This window comes from Oncorhynchus gorbuscha, linkage group LG04 (genome assembly GCF_021184085.1).
Source record: "Oncorhynchus gorbuscha isolate QuinsamMale2020 ecotype Even-year linkage group LG04, OgorEven_v1.0, whole genome shotgun sequence".
NCBI classification, from domain to species: Eukaryota; Metazoa; Chordata; class Actinopteri; order Salmoniformes; family Salmonidae; genus Oncorhynchus; species Oncorhynchus gorbuscha.
The window spans coordinates 14,205,442-14,222,300 of NC_060176.1; the positions used below are offsets into that span (position 1 = coordinate 14,205,442).

Genomic DNA, 16,859 nt, shown 5'->3' on the forward strand with positions numbered 1-16,859 from the left:
GACCAAACCTTACACCGTCAAAAGCAAACGTGGGGTACATTCATTAAGCAGATTATGTTACAAAACGTATAACGCAAGCAACCGTAACTAACGGGGAAGGACATTCCTAAATTTGTCCTAAAGAAATTATCGTTTTAGAACATTTTGCAACTGTTTGGACTAAATATTGCACAAGTCGATTCTCCACTGAGAAATCGCACACTGTACACGGTGCTTGAGACATTGATTTAGCCTATCAGATAAGTGTCTAATTACAATGTTTTATTACTAAGCAAAAGGACAATCGTCTAATCAGTCACACTTAATTATTTTATGGCTTTAATGGACATATGAACACAGCAAGATAAAAAATAAACTACATAAATGTTAAACAATTGCTAAATAAAATATTTAAAAAACAAAAACATTAAAGAAGATCTGGAATATTAAAATGGCCAAAATATGACACAAAATAAGGAAAAGGCAAAGAAAGCCTCATATACTGTAACCTAACAGCAGACTGGAGTGGAGGGCAACATGGACACTCCTAGAACAACATTTGACATAGTGAACATTCAGTTCTACTGGTCACTCTGTGCGTCTGTGTCCAGCAGTCTGCAGTCCTTTAGGGAAGTCTTCTCTCCAGAACTGGGCTGGATCTGTAGTGAATGTTGGCTAATCAAACACACTCTCTCCATTAGGGTTATTACAGGAACAGAGAGACAACCCATTGGCATCATATGAGCTGGTGCAGTTATGAATACTTCATTTTACATAGTGTATTCAGAAAGTATTCAGACCACTTCACTTTTTCCACATTGTTACATTACAGCCTTATTCGGAATAGATTTAAGACACCAAATCCTCAATCTACACACAATACCCCATAATGACAAAGCAAAAGCAGATGTTTTCATTTTTGCAAATGTATTACAAATACAGAAATACCTTATTTTCATAAGTATTCACACCCTTGCTATGAGACTCGAAATTTAGCTCAGGTGTATCCTTGAAAAGTTTCTACAACTTGGTGTCCACCTGTGGTAAATTCAATTTATTGGACATGATTTGGAAAGGCACACACCTGTCTATATAAAAATGTCCCACAGTTGACAGTGCATGTCAGAGCAAAAACCAAACCATGAGGTTGAAGGAATAGTCTGTAGAGCTCTGAGACGGGATTGTGTCAAGGTACAGATCAAGTGAAGGGTACCAAAACAATTCTGCAGCATTCAAGGTTTCCAAGAACACATTCTCAGTTTGGCCTCCATTCTTAAATGGAAGAAGTTTGGAACCACCAAGACTCTAGAGCTGGCTGCCCGGCCAAACTGAGCAATCAGGGAGAAGGACCTTTGTCAGGGAGGTGACCAAGAACCCGATGGTCACTCTGACAGAGCCCCTCTGTGGATATGGGAAAACCTTCCAGAAGGGCAACCATCTCTGCAGCACCACCTATTAAGCCTTTAATGGTAGTGGCCAGAAAGAAGCCACTCCTCAGTAAAAAGGCACATGACAGCCCGCTTGGAGTTTGCCAAAATGCACCTAAAAAGATTCAGAACAAAAAAAAAAGATTTTTATGGTCTGATGAAACCAAGATGGAACTATTTGACCTGAATGCCAAGCGTCACGTCTGGAGGAAACCTGGCACCGTCCCTATGGCGAAGCATCATGATGGCAGCATCATGCTGTGGGGATGTTCTTCAGTGGCAGGGACTGGGAGACTAGTCAGGATCGAGGGACAGACAAAAAAATAGCAAAGTATGGAGAGATTCTTGATTAATACCTGCTCCAGAGCGCTCCATGCAACAGGACAACGACCCTAAGCACACAGCTAAGAACGCAGGAGTGGCTTCGGGACAAGTCTCTGAATGTCCTTGAGTAGCCCAGCAAGAGTCTGGACTTGAACCTGATCGAACAGCTCTGGAGAAACCTGAAAATAGCTCTGCAGCAACACTCCCCATCCAACCTGACAGAGCTTGAGAGGTGCAGAGAAGAGTGGGAGAAACTCCCCAAATACAGGTGTGCCAAGATTGTATCGTCATACCCAAGAAGACTCAAGGCTGTAATCGCTGCTAAATGTGCTTCAACAAAAGTACTGAGTAAAGGGTCTGAATACTTATGTAAATGTAATATCCCTTTTATACAATTGCAAAACCATTTAAACCTGTTTTGCTTTGTCACTATGGGGTAGTGTGTGTAGATTGATGTGGGGGGGAAAACAATTTAATCAATTTTATAATAAGGTTGTAACAAAATGTGAAAATAGTCAGGGTGTCTGAAAACTTTCCGAACTACTTTGACCCAATGCAATTGGTGGTTGAGCTACTATAAATGTTCCTATATAGAGTAACCACTAAGTAGATCTGAAAATAATACTTGGTACACAGTAGCATTTAAAAATAATAAAAAATTGCATACAGTAGGGAGTCTTAAACTGTCCTTAGTCTAATATGAACTCTTCTGTAACTTATTTAGAAATCTATATACTCAGAACTATTACATGACAGAAATCTGGTTCTTGTTACATGTATGTGTTGAAGCTTCTCCAACTAAATACACAGAGCGAGAGAACAAGGGATTTCTCACCCTGTTCTGGCAAAGTTGTCCAGTATTTCATCATGGTCCTGCTAAGCTGTCGTTCCTCCTCTGTCGTGTTATCTATGAGTGGAAAACTTTTTTTAAGTTCTGTTTCCAAGAAAAGCTGCTGAGATAGTCAGGCTCAGCAGAATAAGCTTGTCCAAATATAATCTTCCTCAGTCTTTTGTCACATCACAGTATTAACATCTGACTTATTTCACAGTAACTTGTTACTTGTGAACAGTTCCCCCCAGAATCTGATGTAAAACAAGGTTTTCAAATATATTTAGCCTACAATTTCTCCATCACTGTCATCTGTCCACCAGTGGTCTGCTTTCACAAAGCCTCCACCAGTGGTCTGCTTTCACAAAGCCTCCACCAGTGGTCTGCTTTCACAAAGCCTCCACCAGTGGTCTGCTTTCACAAAGCCTCCACCAGTGGTCTACTTTCACAAAGCCTCCACCAGTGGTCTACTTTCACAAAGCCTCCACCAGTGGTCTGCTGATGTGACCATGGAGGGGCACTGCTGAAACTCATAGTAGCACATCAAGCAACCTGAATCTTGCATAGACAGATAAGTGTGTAATGTATCTGTGAATATCAACAGACCATGTCTGTCAACTAAAAAGTCTCAATCATTTAGATATACCATCTTAAAATTATTTATTCATAATTATCAAAATGTCTTCCAGGAGGTTTCTAAAGAGAATAAAAAAATGGCATCTGATTGGTATAGTTCCCAGTGTATGCCTCACCTCTACACCCCCACGGGGTCCTTCATCTCACTAAAGTACTCCTCTACGATGATCCCCAGGGCAGAGTGTGGCAGATGCTACCAGGGAGATACAGGGTTTAAAATACAGCTCATGGACCAGACTGCTAGATGTTTCATTATAAAGCTGCCACCAGGGTTGGGGAGAAACTGATTACAAAAAAATGTATTAAGTGTCACCAATGGATTTTTATATACCATGTATGTATACATAAACATTGTATATACAGTACTGGTCAAAAGATTGGACCCACCTACTCATTCAAGGTTCTCTTTATTTGTACTATTTTCTACATTGTGGAATATTAGTGGACATCAAAACTATGAAATAACACATATGGAATCATGTAGTAACCAAAAAAAAAATGCCAAAACAAAATATGAGATTCTTCAAAGTAGCCACCCTTTGCCTTGACAGCTTTGCACACTCTGCATTTTCTCAACCAGCTTCATAAGGAATGCTTTTTCAACAGTTTTGAAGGAGTTCACACATGCTAAGCACTTGTTACCTGCTTTTCCTTCACTCTTGTCGTCCAACTCATCCCAAACCATCTCAATTGGGTTGAGGTCGGGTGATTGTGGAGGACAGGTCATCTGCTGCAGCACTCCATCACACTCCATCTTGGTCAAATAGCCCTTACACAGCCTGGATGTGTGTTTGGGCTCATTTTCCTATTGAAAAACAAAATGAGAGTGGGACTAAGCACAAACCAGATGGGATGGTGTATTGCTGCAGAATGCTGTGGTTGCCATGCTGGTTAAGTGTGCCTTGAATTCAAAATAAATCAGACAATGTCACCACCAATGCACCCTCACACCACCTCCATGCTTCACAGTGGGAACCACACACGTGGAGATCATCCTTTCACCTACTCTGCATCTCACAAAAACACACCGGTTGGAACTAAAAGTCTCCAATTTGGACTCAGACCAAAGGACAGATTTCCACCAGCCTAATGTACATTACTTGTATTTTTTGGCCCAAGCAAGTCTCTTCTTCTTGGTGTCCTTTAGTAGTGGTTTCTTTGCAGCAATTCAACCATGAAAGCCTGATTCACAGTCTCCTCTGAACAGTTGATGTTGAGATGTGTCTGTTACTTGAAACTCTGAAGCATTTATTTGGGATACAATTCCTGGGGCTGGTAACTAATGAACTCTGTAGCAGAGGTAACCATGTGTCTTCCTTTCCTGTGGCGATCCTCACGAGAGCCAGTTTCATAATGACAATGTTTTTTGCAACTGCACTTGAAAAAATGTCCAAAGTTGTTAATTTCCAGGATTAACTGACCTTCATGTCTTAAAGTAATGATGGACTGTTTCTCGTTGCTTATTTGAGCCGTTCTTGACATATGTCAATTTGCCTGTTAATAAAAATGCATTCCAGGGGACTACCTCATGAAGCTGGTTGAGAGAATGCCAAGAGTGGGCAAAGCTGTTATCAAGGCAAAGGGTGGCTATAATATAACATATTTTGATTTGTTTAACACTTTTTTGGTTACATGATTCCACGTGTGTTATTTCATAGTTTTGATGTCTTCACTATTATTATTCAATGCAGAAAATAGTCAAAATAAAGAAAAATCCTTGAATGAGCAGGTGTCCAAACTTTTGACTGGTATTGTATATTTCCCAGCGTGTACAAACTTGTTTTGTAGATCCTTTAGAATACTCCATTTGTCCACGTCAAGCAGCTGCAAAACTTGTCTTTTTCGACAAATCCCAATCTTTGGCCTGCCTATTATCAGACAAACGTCATTTATATTTTGCATAAAGCCTACCCACCGTTCTATATTAATTAATCAAGTAACAGTCTTGTGTGACAATCAAAGGAGGAACTCTAGGATCTCCTCTTAAAATCAACAGGTTGATAATATTCTGTTATTATCATCCCAGTGTGTATTTTCCTGCGTACATCATGGTATTAAAAAAGTGGAAGTGAAGTTCCGATTGTCCTTTCACCAGCAAAAATATTGTAATCAGATTACAGATACATTTTAAAAGCTAAATTATTCCTTCGTGGATTACTTTTAAATTCAGAAAGGATGCTTTTGAATGAAAATACATTGACACCTTTCTGATGTCATTCAATTCAGCATTGAAAAAAGACGCAAGTTTAAGTTAATTCCACCTGGGCAAGTCTGACCACAAGTCAGAGACCACCATGATGACACACCAAATGCATTTGATGGATCCTTTACTTCATCTTCTAGTGCCTCTTAAGGAGAAAGTAATCAAAAAGCAACTGAAAGTAATCTGATTACATCACTGAGTTTGGGCAATCCAAAAGTTACATTACTGATTATAGTTTTGGACAGGAAACTAGTAACTCTAAAAAATTACATTTAGAAAGTAACCTACCCAACCCTGGCTGCCACCATACTTCACTAAACAGTTTCTGAAGCATAAACGCCAGGATCATAATCATCATGTTTTCACGGGTCATTTCAAGATCCCATCTAGGAAACAGGAAAAAACTGGTAAAAAATAAAATGATAAAAGTACATTTACCTGTAAATTATATATGACAGTTTTCATATCTTCATGCAGGGACATACATGTGGGAGCATCCAGCCATACTCATGGTTATTGATCCCTAGGATGCTGGGGAAGCCCAAGAAGCTCTTGGTCTGCAGGATGGGATGGGACAGTGGAGAGAGAGGATGGGCCCCAGAATGGAAGTCACAAACAGCCATTTGTTGCATTCAACAGCACTATACAGTATAAGTTAGCTAAAGCAGAAACAGCCTGGCATTCAGATACATACACCCCACATACTGTAGGGTGAGTGTGAGGCTCAGAACAAACCTACCAGTGCAGGTGTAGCCACCCCTCTGTCCTGTGGGCTGAGGCCACTGAAGCAGGTCATGAGCTCTGCAGAGTCATCACTGAGACAGCCTGCTCTCTGTGCCACCAGCTGGAAGAAGGAGAGATTGAAAACAGAGCATTTGAATGACTGTAATTACAACACGTTACATTGTACCAGAATAATAATGACAGTCATAAAACCACTGAAGGTTTTACCAGTTCTGATATTGTATATGAAACAATGTATGGGATCCTTGAGACTTGCTGTTATGATGAAACAGCAGATCACCTGTGCAGCAGGTTTGGGGTCATCCTGGATGAACATAGAGACGAGGGGTTCTCCACTCTGACTGATTGCCTTGTGGAACAGTCCTGATGACATACAGAACCATGGATCAGTGCCCAAAGTAAGCCTACATACAGATAGAGATAGCCAGTGCATCTTTCTGTATCAGCAAATATGTTTTCCTAGATGCACAGTACACACACGCAAAAAAAGACAGCAACACCACCAGCAGACTCTCTACATTTACATTTAAGTCATTTAGCAGACGCTCTTATCCAGAGCGACTTACAAATTGGTGCATTCACCTTATGACATCCAGTGGAACAGCCACTTTACAATAGTGCATCTACATCTTTTAAGGGGGGTAGAAGGATTACTTTATCCTATCCTAGGTATTCCTTAAAGAGGTGGGGTTTCAGGTGTCTCCGGAAGGTGATGATTGACTCCGCTGTCCTGGCGTTGTGAGGGAGTTTGTTCCACCATTGGGGGGCCAGAGCAGCCAACAGTTTTGACTGGGCTGGTGACAGATCCTGAGTCTCCCCTGAAACTGCTGATGGTCTCATGCACCCAGCGCAGGGCACACACCTGGTCCAGAACACCCACGTTCCGGGTTACTGGCAATCTCCAGTGCTGGTCACACAGATATTAGATCAGATATGCCAGGGTTGTGTTCAGTAGACACCAAACAGGAGAAGATATTACTGACCTGAATTTGTGCATTGATCATATTGACCAAATGTAGTACATATGGATGTGTACCTGAGGAACCCTGGGATACCCAAACAGTATTGGAGGATGACCACCACAACGTCCCCGAAGGCAGCCAGTGAGGAGCCATCACAGAGTGAAGCCCCTCCCATGAGGACCACCAAATCAAAGACCCTTGGGTCCCAGGTTTGACTGGTCCCAGTTTGACTGGTGTGTAGATATTCAGGTAAAGGGAGTCCTCTGAGGTGTTTAGGATAGGGAACCGACCTCCGTACAGGTCACCCATCTGTCTAGTGTGGTTCATGTTCTGCAGACACCTATGTGTTAGGAGGACAAGAAAGGTTACATTTTCTTACACTATCAATACAAACATGAATGGCAGAATGTTAATCAAAATACGCATGATTCAGAGTTCCCCATTAAACAGTATAGGCTGTTTGTCTCCCTGCCTGTCTCTCTGAGACATTACTGCTTAGGCTCATACAGAGGGGGGTAAGCCTTGGCGTCTCTCAGTCCCTGCCACACCCGGGGAGGCTGGGGGGCCTGGAACTTCAGCGGCCCGACAAGGGGGCTCAGGGGATCCCCAGGTAGGCAGCCACCTTCCTCTGGCTCTCTCTCTCACTCTGACCAGTCTGCCCTCCAGCTGACCATATCTAGTATGAAGCTGGATGAGGCTCTCTGTCCCCTGGAAAAGATTTACATGTTACAGAAAAGGGAATGTAGTAGTCTGTCAAAGGATGCATTAACTGGGAAAGGAGCGATTTACAGCCATTTACAAGCATACCAATTTTTTAAAAAAATATATATATATATATATATATATATATATATATATATATTATTTAAAAATATATATATTTACAGCTAATCAATGCATTTTGTGAATTAAACAGGACATACATTCTTACCTGCGACTGTATGGAAACTCACTCTTCTGCCCTAACCCATCATAGTGGTGCCAGGGAGATTATCCATTCACATCTGTAGAATATCAAACCACATGAAGATCTATTTCAGCAGTTGCCGATTTTCATAATCTCTATACATTAATGCACAATACATCCCTATCCAGTGAGTAACCAAATATCAATACATTAGAGAGAAAAGTATACCCTCCAGCTAAAGGAATATGAACCGTATGGAGCCCCAATTCAGTTAAATGCCTTCAGTAAATCTGTGGAAGACTGAGGATTGAGCTGCTCTTCATATCACAGGCTGGCATTGGAAACTCCAATGCAACCTGTTATGGATTTTCTAAAAAGCCAGCAGAGTTGATTCAGTCCTGATCGAATGTCAAACAGCAGTTTGAAAAGGGGGAGTCCTCTGAAAGAACATCCTGGTTTGTTTTAATCTTCTATAGCTGCCTGGACATGCACGATGAAATTAGATGTCATGCTACTAACTCCACTTGTTTATCTTGGGTCTACATTTCTGCCAAGTTCAGAGTGTGCAGAACATCAACAATGACATGATATCAGGCAATCAAATATGAGTAAATTACCTTCAGCTTGGCTCAGGACAGGCCTAGACCTTGAGCTAACCTGGACAGAGATTACATTGAACTAACAGCATCATCATCATCATCATCATCATCATCATCATCATTGACAACACAGTAACCTAAAGTGCTGAAGTTAGAGCAGGCTGTAATGTACATTTTAATAGTCCCTGGTGTCACGTATATTCCCTCTCCAACGCTCTAGGTCACCAGACTGCTCATTACTACGCACACCTGTCACCATCGTTTCGCGCACCAGCGACTCATCAGACTCGCCTGGACTTCATCGCCTTCCTGATTATCTTCCCTGTGTTCGGTCACTTCCTTTGGTTCTTTCCCTAGGCGTTATTTTTTTCCTGTTTCAGTGTTTCATGTCTGTACACTACTCGTGTTTCTTGTTTTGTTCTATGTTCATTTATTTATTTAATACACTTCCTGAACATGCTTCCCGACTCCCAGCGTACTCATTACACCTGGTTTTAATGGTATGTGGAATAAGCAATGCATCAAATAAATGGGATTACAGTAAACTAGTTGAATGCAATCAACCCACAATGAAACGGTTTATAGGCTAGGCTATAATAGTATTACAATAGTCAACTTACATTTTCAACTATCATGCATTACAGTAAAAGCAGAACTAGAGGCAGCTACTTCAAATAATTTGCAAAATAAAATAAGTATTTTGGCTCACCAGTGAAAGCTGCTCTCCAATTGATAACTCGGTGCAATATCAGGGATCGACATGATTAAAGTCTGCTGTTTAGAAATGCCATAACCTGACAATCTTTCATTACGAAGGAACCAGAAATATCAGTTTTAGTCTACTGGAATTCTGTGCAGTTTGGTTGTTTTCAGTAAGAAAAAGAAAAGGCGCATGCCCAATGAGGCAACCGAGGAGGATCAATTGGACCGATTTGATGTAAATCTGCCTAGTCACGTGTGTCCACTAGAGAGTTCCTGCACCCAGATGCCGTTACCATGGAGGTAAGATAGCACAACTGCCTCAGTCTAAGTGCCGACAAAAGGCATAAAAGACAGAGGCAAGCCTCAGGCTAGCAGGCTCGTGTAAAATGGATGTCTATATTCCCTTTAAGTAAATCAAGATGCAATCCACAACAGAAAAACACACAGACCACGAAACTTCTACCCCCAAGCCATGAGACTGCTAAATAGTTAACCAAATAGCTACCAGGACTATCTGCATGGACCCTTTTTGCACTAACTCTTTAAACTCATCACATATGCTGCTGCTACTGTTTATTATCTATCCTGTTACTTATATGTACATATCTGCCTCACTTACCTCGTAACCCTGCACATATTTTATGTATTCAATATTTTATCAGGGAATAATACTGTGACCAAGGTCTCTTTTACAGATGAGCCCGGAATTACATACATTACAGAAATATATGTTTGGGTAGGCCAGGGGCCTGTTGCACAAAAGTAGAATTAAGACATCAGGGATAAATGACTCAGCTGAGCTCAATGAAGCCAAAACATGTGCGTCCAGGATTAATTGGTTGCACAAAGACCAAGCCAGGATGAGCAGACACGGATTCATTAAACCAGGTGAAACCAATCCTGGATAGGTGCGCGCTCACGGCTCACTCAAATAGACCCCGCCACAGATCACAGATTAACTGATTTACCATGGCAACTAGAGCCGCGTACTTTTCCCCGTCGGAAACACAAATCCTCATGGAGGCATACGAGGAGGTAAAAGATATAATTAAGAAGAAAGGCAACACCGCCACAGTGATAAAGCAAAGAGAAAAAGCGTGGCAAAGTATTGCAGACCGCCTGAATGCGTAAGTAGTGCACAATTACACACTCACCGCTCCGCTGAAACATCACAATTACAATTCAAATATTTAATTCACATCTCCAAAAACGCAGTTGTACTGTAATTATGAAACGGTTAAATTTTTAATTGAAATGCACTGCAGATATGAGTGAAATTGTGTAAAGTAAGTCCATCACACTGTATAAAGCTATGATAAATTATTATTAAAGCCTTACATTATTATTTAACGTTACTACGCTCAGTACGGTTTAATCTTAGCCGTTGTACTCTGCTTCTTATGTTGTCCACCGTTTTTGTGTTTCTCCTGCTTTCATTAATGTAAAGCTGCTTTGACAGAATGAAACAATTGTGAAAAGTGCTATATAAATAAAATTTAATTGAATAAATAGATGAGCTATAATAATAATCACTTTAATTTATATAGCGCCTTTCAAAGGACCCAAGGTCGGTTGCTCACTGCACTGCAAACATGTCTTTCTTACTTAGTATTTTTGTCTTGTTTTCAGTAAAAAAAAATATCTAAAAAACATCTTGAATATTTTCTTGAGCAAAATTACCTAGGAAAATAAGCAAAAAAATCTGCCAGTGAAACGAGAACTTTTCTAAAATTAAGTGTTTATGGAAAAAGTAAACTTATTTCAAGAGAATTTTTATTATATTGACAGATTTTTTATTTGCTTGTTTTAAGCACACATTTACTTAAAGTTTATATTTTTTGTCTAAACTATACTTATTTTGCTAGGTCATTTAGCAAATCAAGAAAATACATCTTGCTTTAAGTTTAAAAAATATATATTTTTACTGAAAACAAGACAAAAATACCAAGTAATTTTTTGCAGTGTGACTCCATTAAATGTGTGTGTGTGTGTGTGTAGATTAAACATGAACGGGCCAAAACGGACATGGCAGCAGGTCAAAATCAAATACAAGAACATTCTGCAGAATGGTATGGTCCCTGACTAATATTTAACAAAGCACAAGCATATATTGTACCCAGAAGGTGCCTGCTCACACATTGTCTGTACTGTTTTAGCAGTGAAAAAGAATACCCACAGACAAGGCACGGGTGGTGGGTCACCAAAGGCTGACCTTACCCCAGCAGAGGACATGGCCTTGGAGCTAAATAAAGGCAGGCCCATCTTAGAGGGGATCCCTGGGGGGAAAGAGACGAGCAAAGGTTCCTCCCAAGATGCCACCCGCTTCATTCAAGGTATGTCCTTCCATCTCTACATGGGATACAACCACATTCATATTGAATCAATTTGGACTGTCTGACTTTGGTTTACCTATTGCCTTGCAGTGTCTGGCAGCACTGTGTTCCTGTTAGAGCCACCAGCACAAGCACCAGACGATGCTGATCCAGTGAGTACTCCATCAAAGGCATTCTGTAGGCCTGGCATGTCTTGTCTACTAGCTTCAATATGAATCCGATTAAATGTGATAGGGTGAAGGCCCCAGTGCAGCAGCAACAGCACATGATGGAGACGATGATGATGAGGAGGAGACCATCTCTCTGGATTCCAGAAGGCATGAGGTATCATGGTAAGACTGTGAAAGTACTATTTACTCTACAATGGTGAGGAGTCCTCATCAAAATCAAAAAATCTAATTTCTTTTACAGGACCCAGATGCTACACAGTGGGAAAACCAGCCTGGCAACATAGTGCGTATTAATAAAAGGACACCACATCCTGCCAAATTCCAGCTGCGCTAATTGTATTGTGTTCACAGAGCTCACAAGCTATCAGAAAGTTGTATGGCAACCACCTCCGGCGCCAAATAGAACTGGCAGACATAGACATTCAGTACAAGAAGAAAAAGATGGAAAATCTTGCACTGGAGTCCGAAATAAAAAAGAGGACAATTAGGAAACTGGACCTTGAAATAAAAAAACTTGAGAGGGAGGTGAGATATGCCTTCAATGTACACTGTATGCTAACTGTAACACAAATGTATTAATCATTATTTGTATTTCCTCCCCCAGCTCCAAGAAGATGACACAGCTCAAAATAAAAATTAGGTATATTCTCAAAGTCAAGTGAGCCATGACATATGAGCTCTTATTGTGAGCACACAGGACGGTGGCATCTTTCTAAGGTTTTTTTTATTTTCCCAGCAATCAGTACAACCAAGTCATCGTTATAAGGCATCGCCCTCTTTTGCCCACCCCCCCAGCACCAGGTCTGGCCACTAGCCTATATGAAGGCCCAAAATTGTGTGTTCCTTTCTGCTCTGACAATGGCATGCCCATTCGTGCGAGATGTGGTGGATGAAGAAGCACTTGTGCTGAGGAGAGCCTTCAGGCGAGAAAGGGTCTTCAGGGACTGGTTGGACCCACTGGCCTTCCCTGATGACCATCTATATGAAAGATACAGGTTTTCTGCAGATGGCATCAGGTATCTATGCAGACTACTGGGTCCCAGGATTAAGCACCGCACTGCACGGAGCCATGCACTGAGTGTGGAGCAAATGGTTTGTGTGGCCTTGCGCTTTTTTGCTAGTGGAGCCTTCCTGTACTCAGTGGGGGATGCAGAACAGCTGAACAAGGCCACAATTTGCCGCACAATAAGGAGCGTGTGTCTGGCTATCAAAGCATTAGCAGATGTCTTCATCTCCTTCCCTGGCCACAGAAGACTCTGTGACATCAAAGAGGAGTTCTATAGGATTGCACGTAAGAGGATCTACAAATTACAGGACAACTGTTAACACATAGTAGGATACTCATTACTTTGTGTGACAGGTTTCCCCAATGTCATTGGTGCAGTGGACTGCACACACATGGATAAAAGCCCCCTCAGGTGCCCATGAGGCCGATTTTGTGAATAGGAAATCCTTTCACAGCATTAATGTTCAGGTGAACATAACTTTTTGATATTGTCCATTGACGAACACTCTGCATTGCCAGTGATGTGCATTGATTGGTGTAATATTCCTCATCTTATGATTTCAGATGGTCTGCAATGCTGACTGTGATCAGCAATGTTGTGGCAAAATGGCCTGGCTCAGTCCATGACTCCAGAATCTTTCGGGCCTCTGAAATCTATCAGTGCCTATCACAAGGTAAGCCACACAACCCCTATTTATAACCATCATGGCTGTGTCAAGAATATCACTGTGTTTATGAGGTAGTAATGATGAGATTTTGTGTTGACAGGTGAATTCTCTGGTGTGTTGCTGGGAGACAGGGGTATGGCTGCCAGCCTTTTCTCCTGACACCTTTCACAGACCCCAGGAAGCACAGCAGGCCTACAACCATGCCCATGCCAGGACCAGGGCCAGAGTTGAAATGACCTTTGGCCTCCTGAAGGCACGCTTTCACTGCCTTCACAAATTAAGGGTCAGTCCTGTTAGGGCATGTGATATTACTGTGGCTTGTGCTGTCCTCCACAATGTGGCCTGCCTGAGGAAGGAGAGGGACCCCAGAGTGCCACCAGCCATGGACTGGGACAATCCGGCAATCTTCCCTGATGACGACAGTGGTCGGCTGCTGAGGGACCAATATGTGTTGAATTATTTTAGTTAGTATGTGTGCTTTCAATTTTGGTTAAATATGTCCTGCGGTGGCAGAGGAATTTGTTTTTTTTTGGGTTCGTTTTTTACGAATTTGGCCTCTTATGATGTTTGTGCGGTATACTGTGTGTAATACAAGGCTGCAGGGAGGCTACTGCATCCATTCATTTGTCTGTTCAGTTGATGTGTATGGATTTGTCCTGCATTTATTTTAGTGTGCAGACATGCAGGGTGTGTTATATACAACCTTTGAATGTGTATGTATCATTTTGTATAATATGCTTGGATTCTGTGCTTTCCATCTTGTAGAGTCACTGTGACTTCAGTTTCGAAAGGAGCTGATGGTTTACCTGCTTTGTTTTGTCCTTATTCAATAAAGGAACATAATGTTACACATTGTGTTTTTATATTCATATGGAATGTGTATTTGTTTATATGACAGAGTACTAGGGCCACACTGAAGAAAAAGGATAAAGTCATAAATTTATGAGGCTGGTTCTTTCTGCAGAAAAGCTACATATTGTTTTTACAGTTTTGATACTTATGACAATGTGATACTTAATATTCTGGCACATCAGCATGTCTTTGTTTATGAAACCATACTGAAGTACAATTTCACGAAATGCCCCACATCTGTCATTTTAACAACTGTCCTCCTTTAAAACAACTGGTTACAATATTATGACTTGTCTTTTTTTCCCTCTGTGGCCCTAATATTCTATCATTTTATATATAGTCTATGGGAAACTGTAAATTATCTAATGATAGCAACATCTAAAAATAATTTTTTATCCAAAATCATTGAAATTAATGATCACAAACGTTTAAATAATGACAGTGGGTCTAGTTATATGTGATAACAATGTATAGTGAGCAGTGAAATAACTATTGGTTTCCATTTGTGGTGACTGCTGACTGACATTAGGGATGAGATTAAATAGATCCTGGAATTTAGCCTGGTCTGGAGCAGGCTAGCTCCACAGAATAAATCTCCATGGTAATTTATACCATAACATATCCTCCTGCCCCCTATCCATCTTTAGTGCAACCGGATTACGGATCAATTGAGCCAGGATCACCAAGATATCCTGGCTTAATCCCTTATCCTAGTTTTGTGCGACAGGCCCCAGGGTGTGACATGGGTTTATATGTTGTGTTTCGTATTTGGGGTTTTATTAGCATTGGGATTGTGTATGATTAGGGGTGTGTCTAGTTAGGCTTGGCTGCCTGAGGCGGTTCTCAATTGGAGTCAGGTGATTCTCGTTGTCTCGGATTGGGAACCGTATTTAGGTAGCCTGAGTTCGCTTTGTATTTTGTGGGTGTTTGTTCCTGTCTCTGTGTTGTATTCACCAGATAGGCTGTAATTAGTTTCTTGTTTCGTTTGTTGCTTTTGTATTTCAGTTATATCATGTACCATCATTCATTAAAGGCATGAGTAACCAACACGCTGCATTTCGGTCCGACTCTCTTCATTCAACAGACGAACGCCGTTACACTAGGACTGATAGGAACTTTGACTGAATAATCTGCTTTCAACTATTAAGCGAGAGGCAGGACCTATTTCTATAGAATAACCACATTTGTATTCTCAGCTTCTTAACTAACTCCTCAATATGCTTTTTAAAAGACAGCTTTTCATCTATCCAGATGCCCAGATATTTGTAAGCACGTCTCGATCAATATGGGCACTGTCCATAGTACATATGCTTAAATCATCAGAGTTATTTTATGCGCTCTTGAGAACAACATATGCTTAGTTTTACCTGCATTCACAGGTAGATCGCCATGCACAATGCCAAGCGTCAGCTGGAGTGTTGTAAAGTTCACCGCCATTGTACTCTGGAACAGTGGAAATGCATTCTCTGGAGTGATGAATCATGCTTCACCATCTGGCATTCCGAAGGACTCATCTGAGTTTGGAGGATGCTAGGAGAACGCTACCTGCATGAAGGCATTGTGCCAACTGTAAAGTTTGGTGGGGGAGGAATAATGGTCTGGGGCTGTTTTTCATGGTTCGGGCTAGGCCTCTTAGTGAAGGGAAATCTTAACGCTACAGCATACAATGATATTCTAGACGATTCTGTGCTTTCAACTTCGTGGCAACAGTTTGGGGAAGGCCCTTTCCTGTTTCAGCATGACAATGCTCCCATGCACTAAGTAAGGTCCATACAGAAATGGTTTGCCGAGATCGGTTTGGAAGAACTTGAATGCTCTGCACAGAGTTCTGACTTCAACCAACTGATTTAACACCTTTGGGATGAATTGGAACGCCGACTGTGAGCCAGGCCTAATCGCCCAACATCAGTGCCGGACCTCCCTAAAGATCTTGTTGCTGAATGGAAGCAAGTCCCCGCAGCAATGTTCCAACATCTAGTGGATAGCATTCTCAGAATAGTGGAGGCTGTTATAGTAGCTAAGGGGGAACCGACTCCATATTAATGCACATAATTTTGGAATGAGCTGTTCGACGAGCAGGTTCCCACATACTTTTGGTCATGTAGTTTATTTTACTGGTTTGTGACTCACTGACACTGCCCCCGGTTAGAGGGGAATAAAGCAGCCCAATAGTTAACACACACACAGGAACTTTAATCACACACAGGAGAAGATGAACATGGGTATGTACATGGGTATGGTTCTGTAAAGGTACAGAAACAGAGAGACAATGAATGTACACATGGAATGCAATGAATGAAGCGGGATGAATGTATGCATATCAAATGAGGGACAAGAGTAAATAAAAATAGAACAGAACTGCAATAGCACAATAGGTAAGGACTGTATCTAATATCCAGGTATTAAATCATTGCACAATAATAACAACAGCAGAGTTAATGTAAACATATGACATAATACCCTAAAATGTGGATGTATAAATGGGCAATATCAATAGTAGCGGTGTGTGGGTAAAATA

At 41.2% G+C, this 16,859-nt stretch overlaps 2 protein-coding genes and 1 long non-coding RNA gene across 6 annotated transcripts; 1 reads left to right on the plus strand and 2 right to left on the minus strand.

The window, feature by feature from the left end:
• Positions 1-5,735: 5,735 nt before the first annotated feature.
• On the minus strand, positions 5,736-6,732 carry LOC124033105 (fatty acyl-CoA hydrolase precursor, medium chain-like). Of its 2 annotated transcripts, XM_046345044.1 has the most exons (4): positions 6,423-6,732; positions 6,138-6,242; positions 5,884-5,955; positions 5,736-5,784 (listed from the first exon to the last, which is right to left on the minus strand). In XM_046345044.1, the coding sequence occupies exons 1-4, from the start codon at positions 6,573-6,575 to the stop codon at positions 5,773-5,775; spliced, it is 342 nt and encodes a 113-aa protein (XP_046201000.1). In that variant the 5' UTR covers positions 6,576-6,732; the 3' UTR covers positions 5,736-5,772. The 2 variants fall into 2 exon arrangements, with proteins under 2 accessions (XP_046201000.1, XP_046200999.1); XM_046345043.1 differs by lacking the exon at positions 5,736-5,784 and having other exon boundaries at positions 5,830-5,955.
• A 677-nt stretch (positions 6,733-7,409) lies between these two features.
• LOC124033106 lies at positions 7,410-8,542 on the minus strand. Its single transcript, XR_006838315.1, has 3 exons — positions 8,036-8,542; positions 7,612-7,812; positions 7,410-7,444 (listed from the first exon to the last, which is right to left on the minus strand). It is a non-coding gene; the product is annotated as an uncharacterized LOC124033106 (long non-coding RNA).
• A 1,782-nt stretch (positions 8,543-10,324) lies between these two features.
• LOC124033693 lies at positions 10,325-12,798 on the plus strand. 3 transcript variants are annotated; one of them, XR_006838438.1, is made up of 8 exons: positions 10,325-10,439; positions 11,311-11,381; positions 11,469-11,645; positions 11,736-11,797; positions 11,880-11,977; positions 12,057-12,098; positions 12,167-12,455; positions 12,552-12,798. XR_006838438.1 is itself a non-coding variant. In XM_046345878.1 (8 exons), exons 1-7 carry the CDS (start codon positions 10,330-10,332, stop codon positions 12,453-12,455), a joined length of 720 nt encoding a protein of 239 aa, XP_046201834.1. In that variant the 5' UTR covers positions 10,325-10,329; the 3' UTR covers positions 12,552-12,793. The 3 variants fall into 3 exon arrangements, 1 of the variants encoding a protein (XP_046201834.1); XM_046345878.1 differs by lacking the exon at positions 12,057-12,098 and having other exon boundaries at positions 11,880-11,969; positions 12,167-12,340; positions 12,420-12,455; positions 12,552-12,793; XR_006838437.1 differs by lacking the exon at positions 12,057-12,098 and having other exon boundaries at positions 11,880-11,969; positions 12,552-12,795.
• Positions 12,799-16,859: the final 4,061 nt, after the last annotated feature.

Excerpts from the sequence above, each read along its gene's own strand:
- LOC124033105 (XM_046345043.1), bottom strand. The coding sequence starts at position 6,575 with ATGCACTGGCTATCTCTATCTGTATGTAGGCTTACTTTGGGCACTGAT. Across the intron at positions 6,243-6,422 it reads ACCCCAAACCTGCTGCACAG|CTGGTGGCACAGAGAGCAGG; the intron begins GTGATCTGCTGT and ends TCCTTCTTCCAG. Across the intron at positions 5,956-6,137 it reads GGGTGGCTACACCTGCACTG|ACCAAGAGCTTCTTGGGCTT; the intron begins GTAGGTTTGTTC and ends CCCATCCTGCAG.
- LOC124033693 (XM_046345878.1), top strand. The coding sequence starts at position 10,330 with ATGGAGGCATACGAGGAGGTAAAAGATATAATTAAGAAGAAAGGCAAC. Across the intron at positions 11,970-12,166 it reads TGGATTCCAGAAGGCATGAG|AGCTCACAAGCTATCAGAAA; the intron begins GTATCATGGTAA and ends TTGTGTTCACAG. Across the intron at positions 12,341-12,419 it reads TAAAAAAACTTGAGAGGGAG|CTCCAAGAAGATGACACAGC; the intron begins GTGAGATATGCC and ends TTCCTCCCCCAG.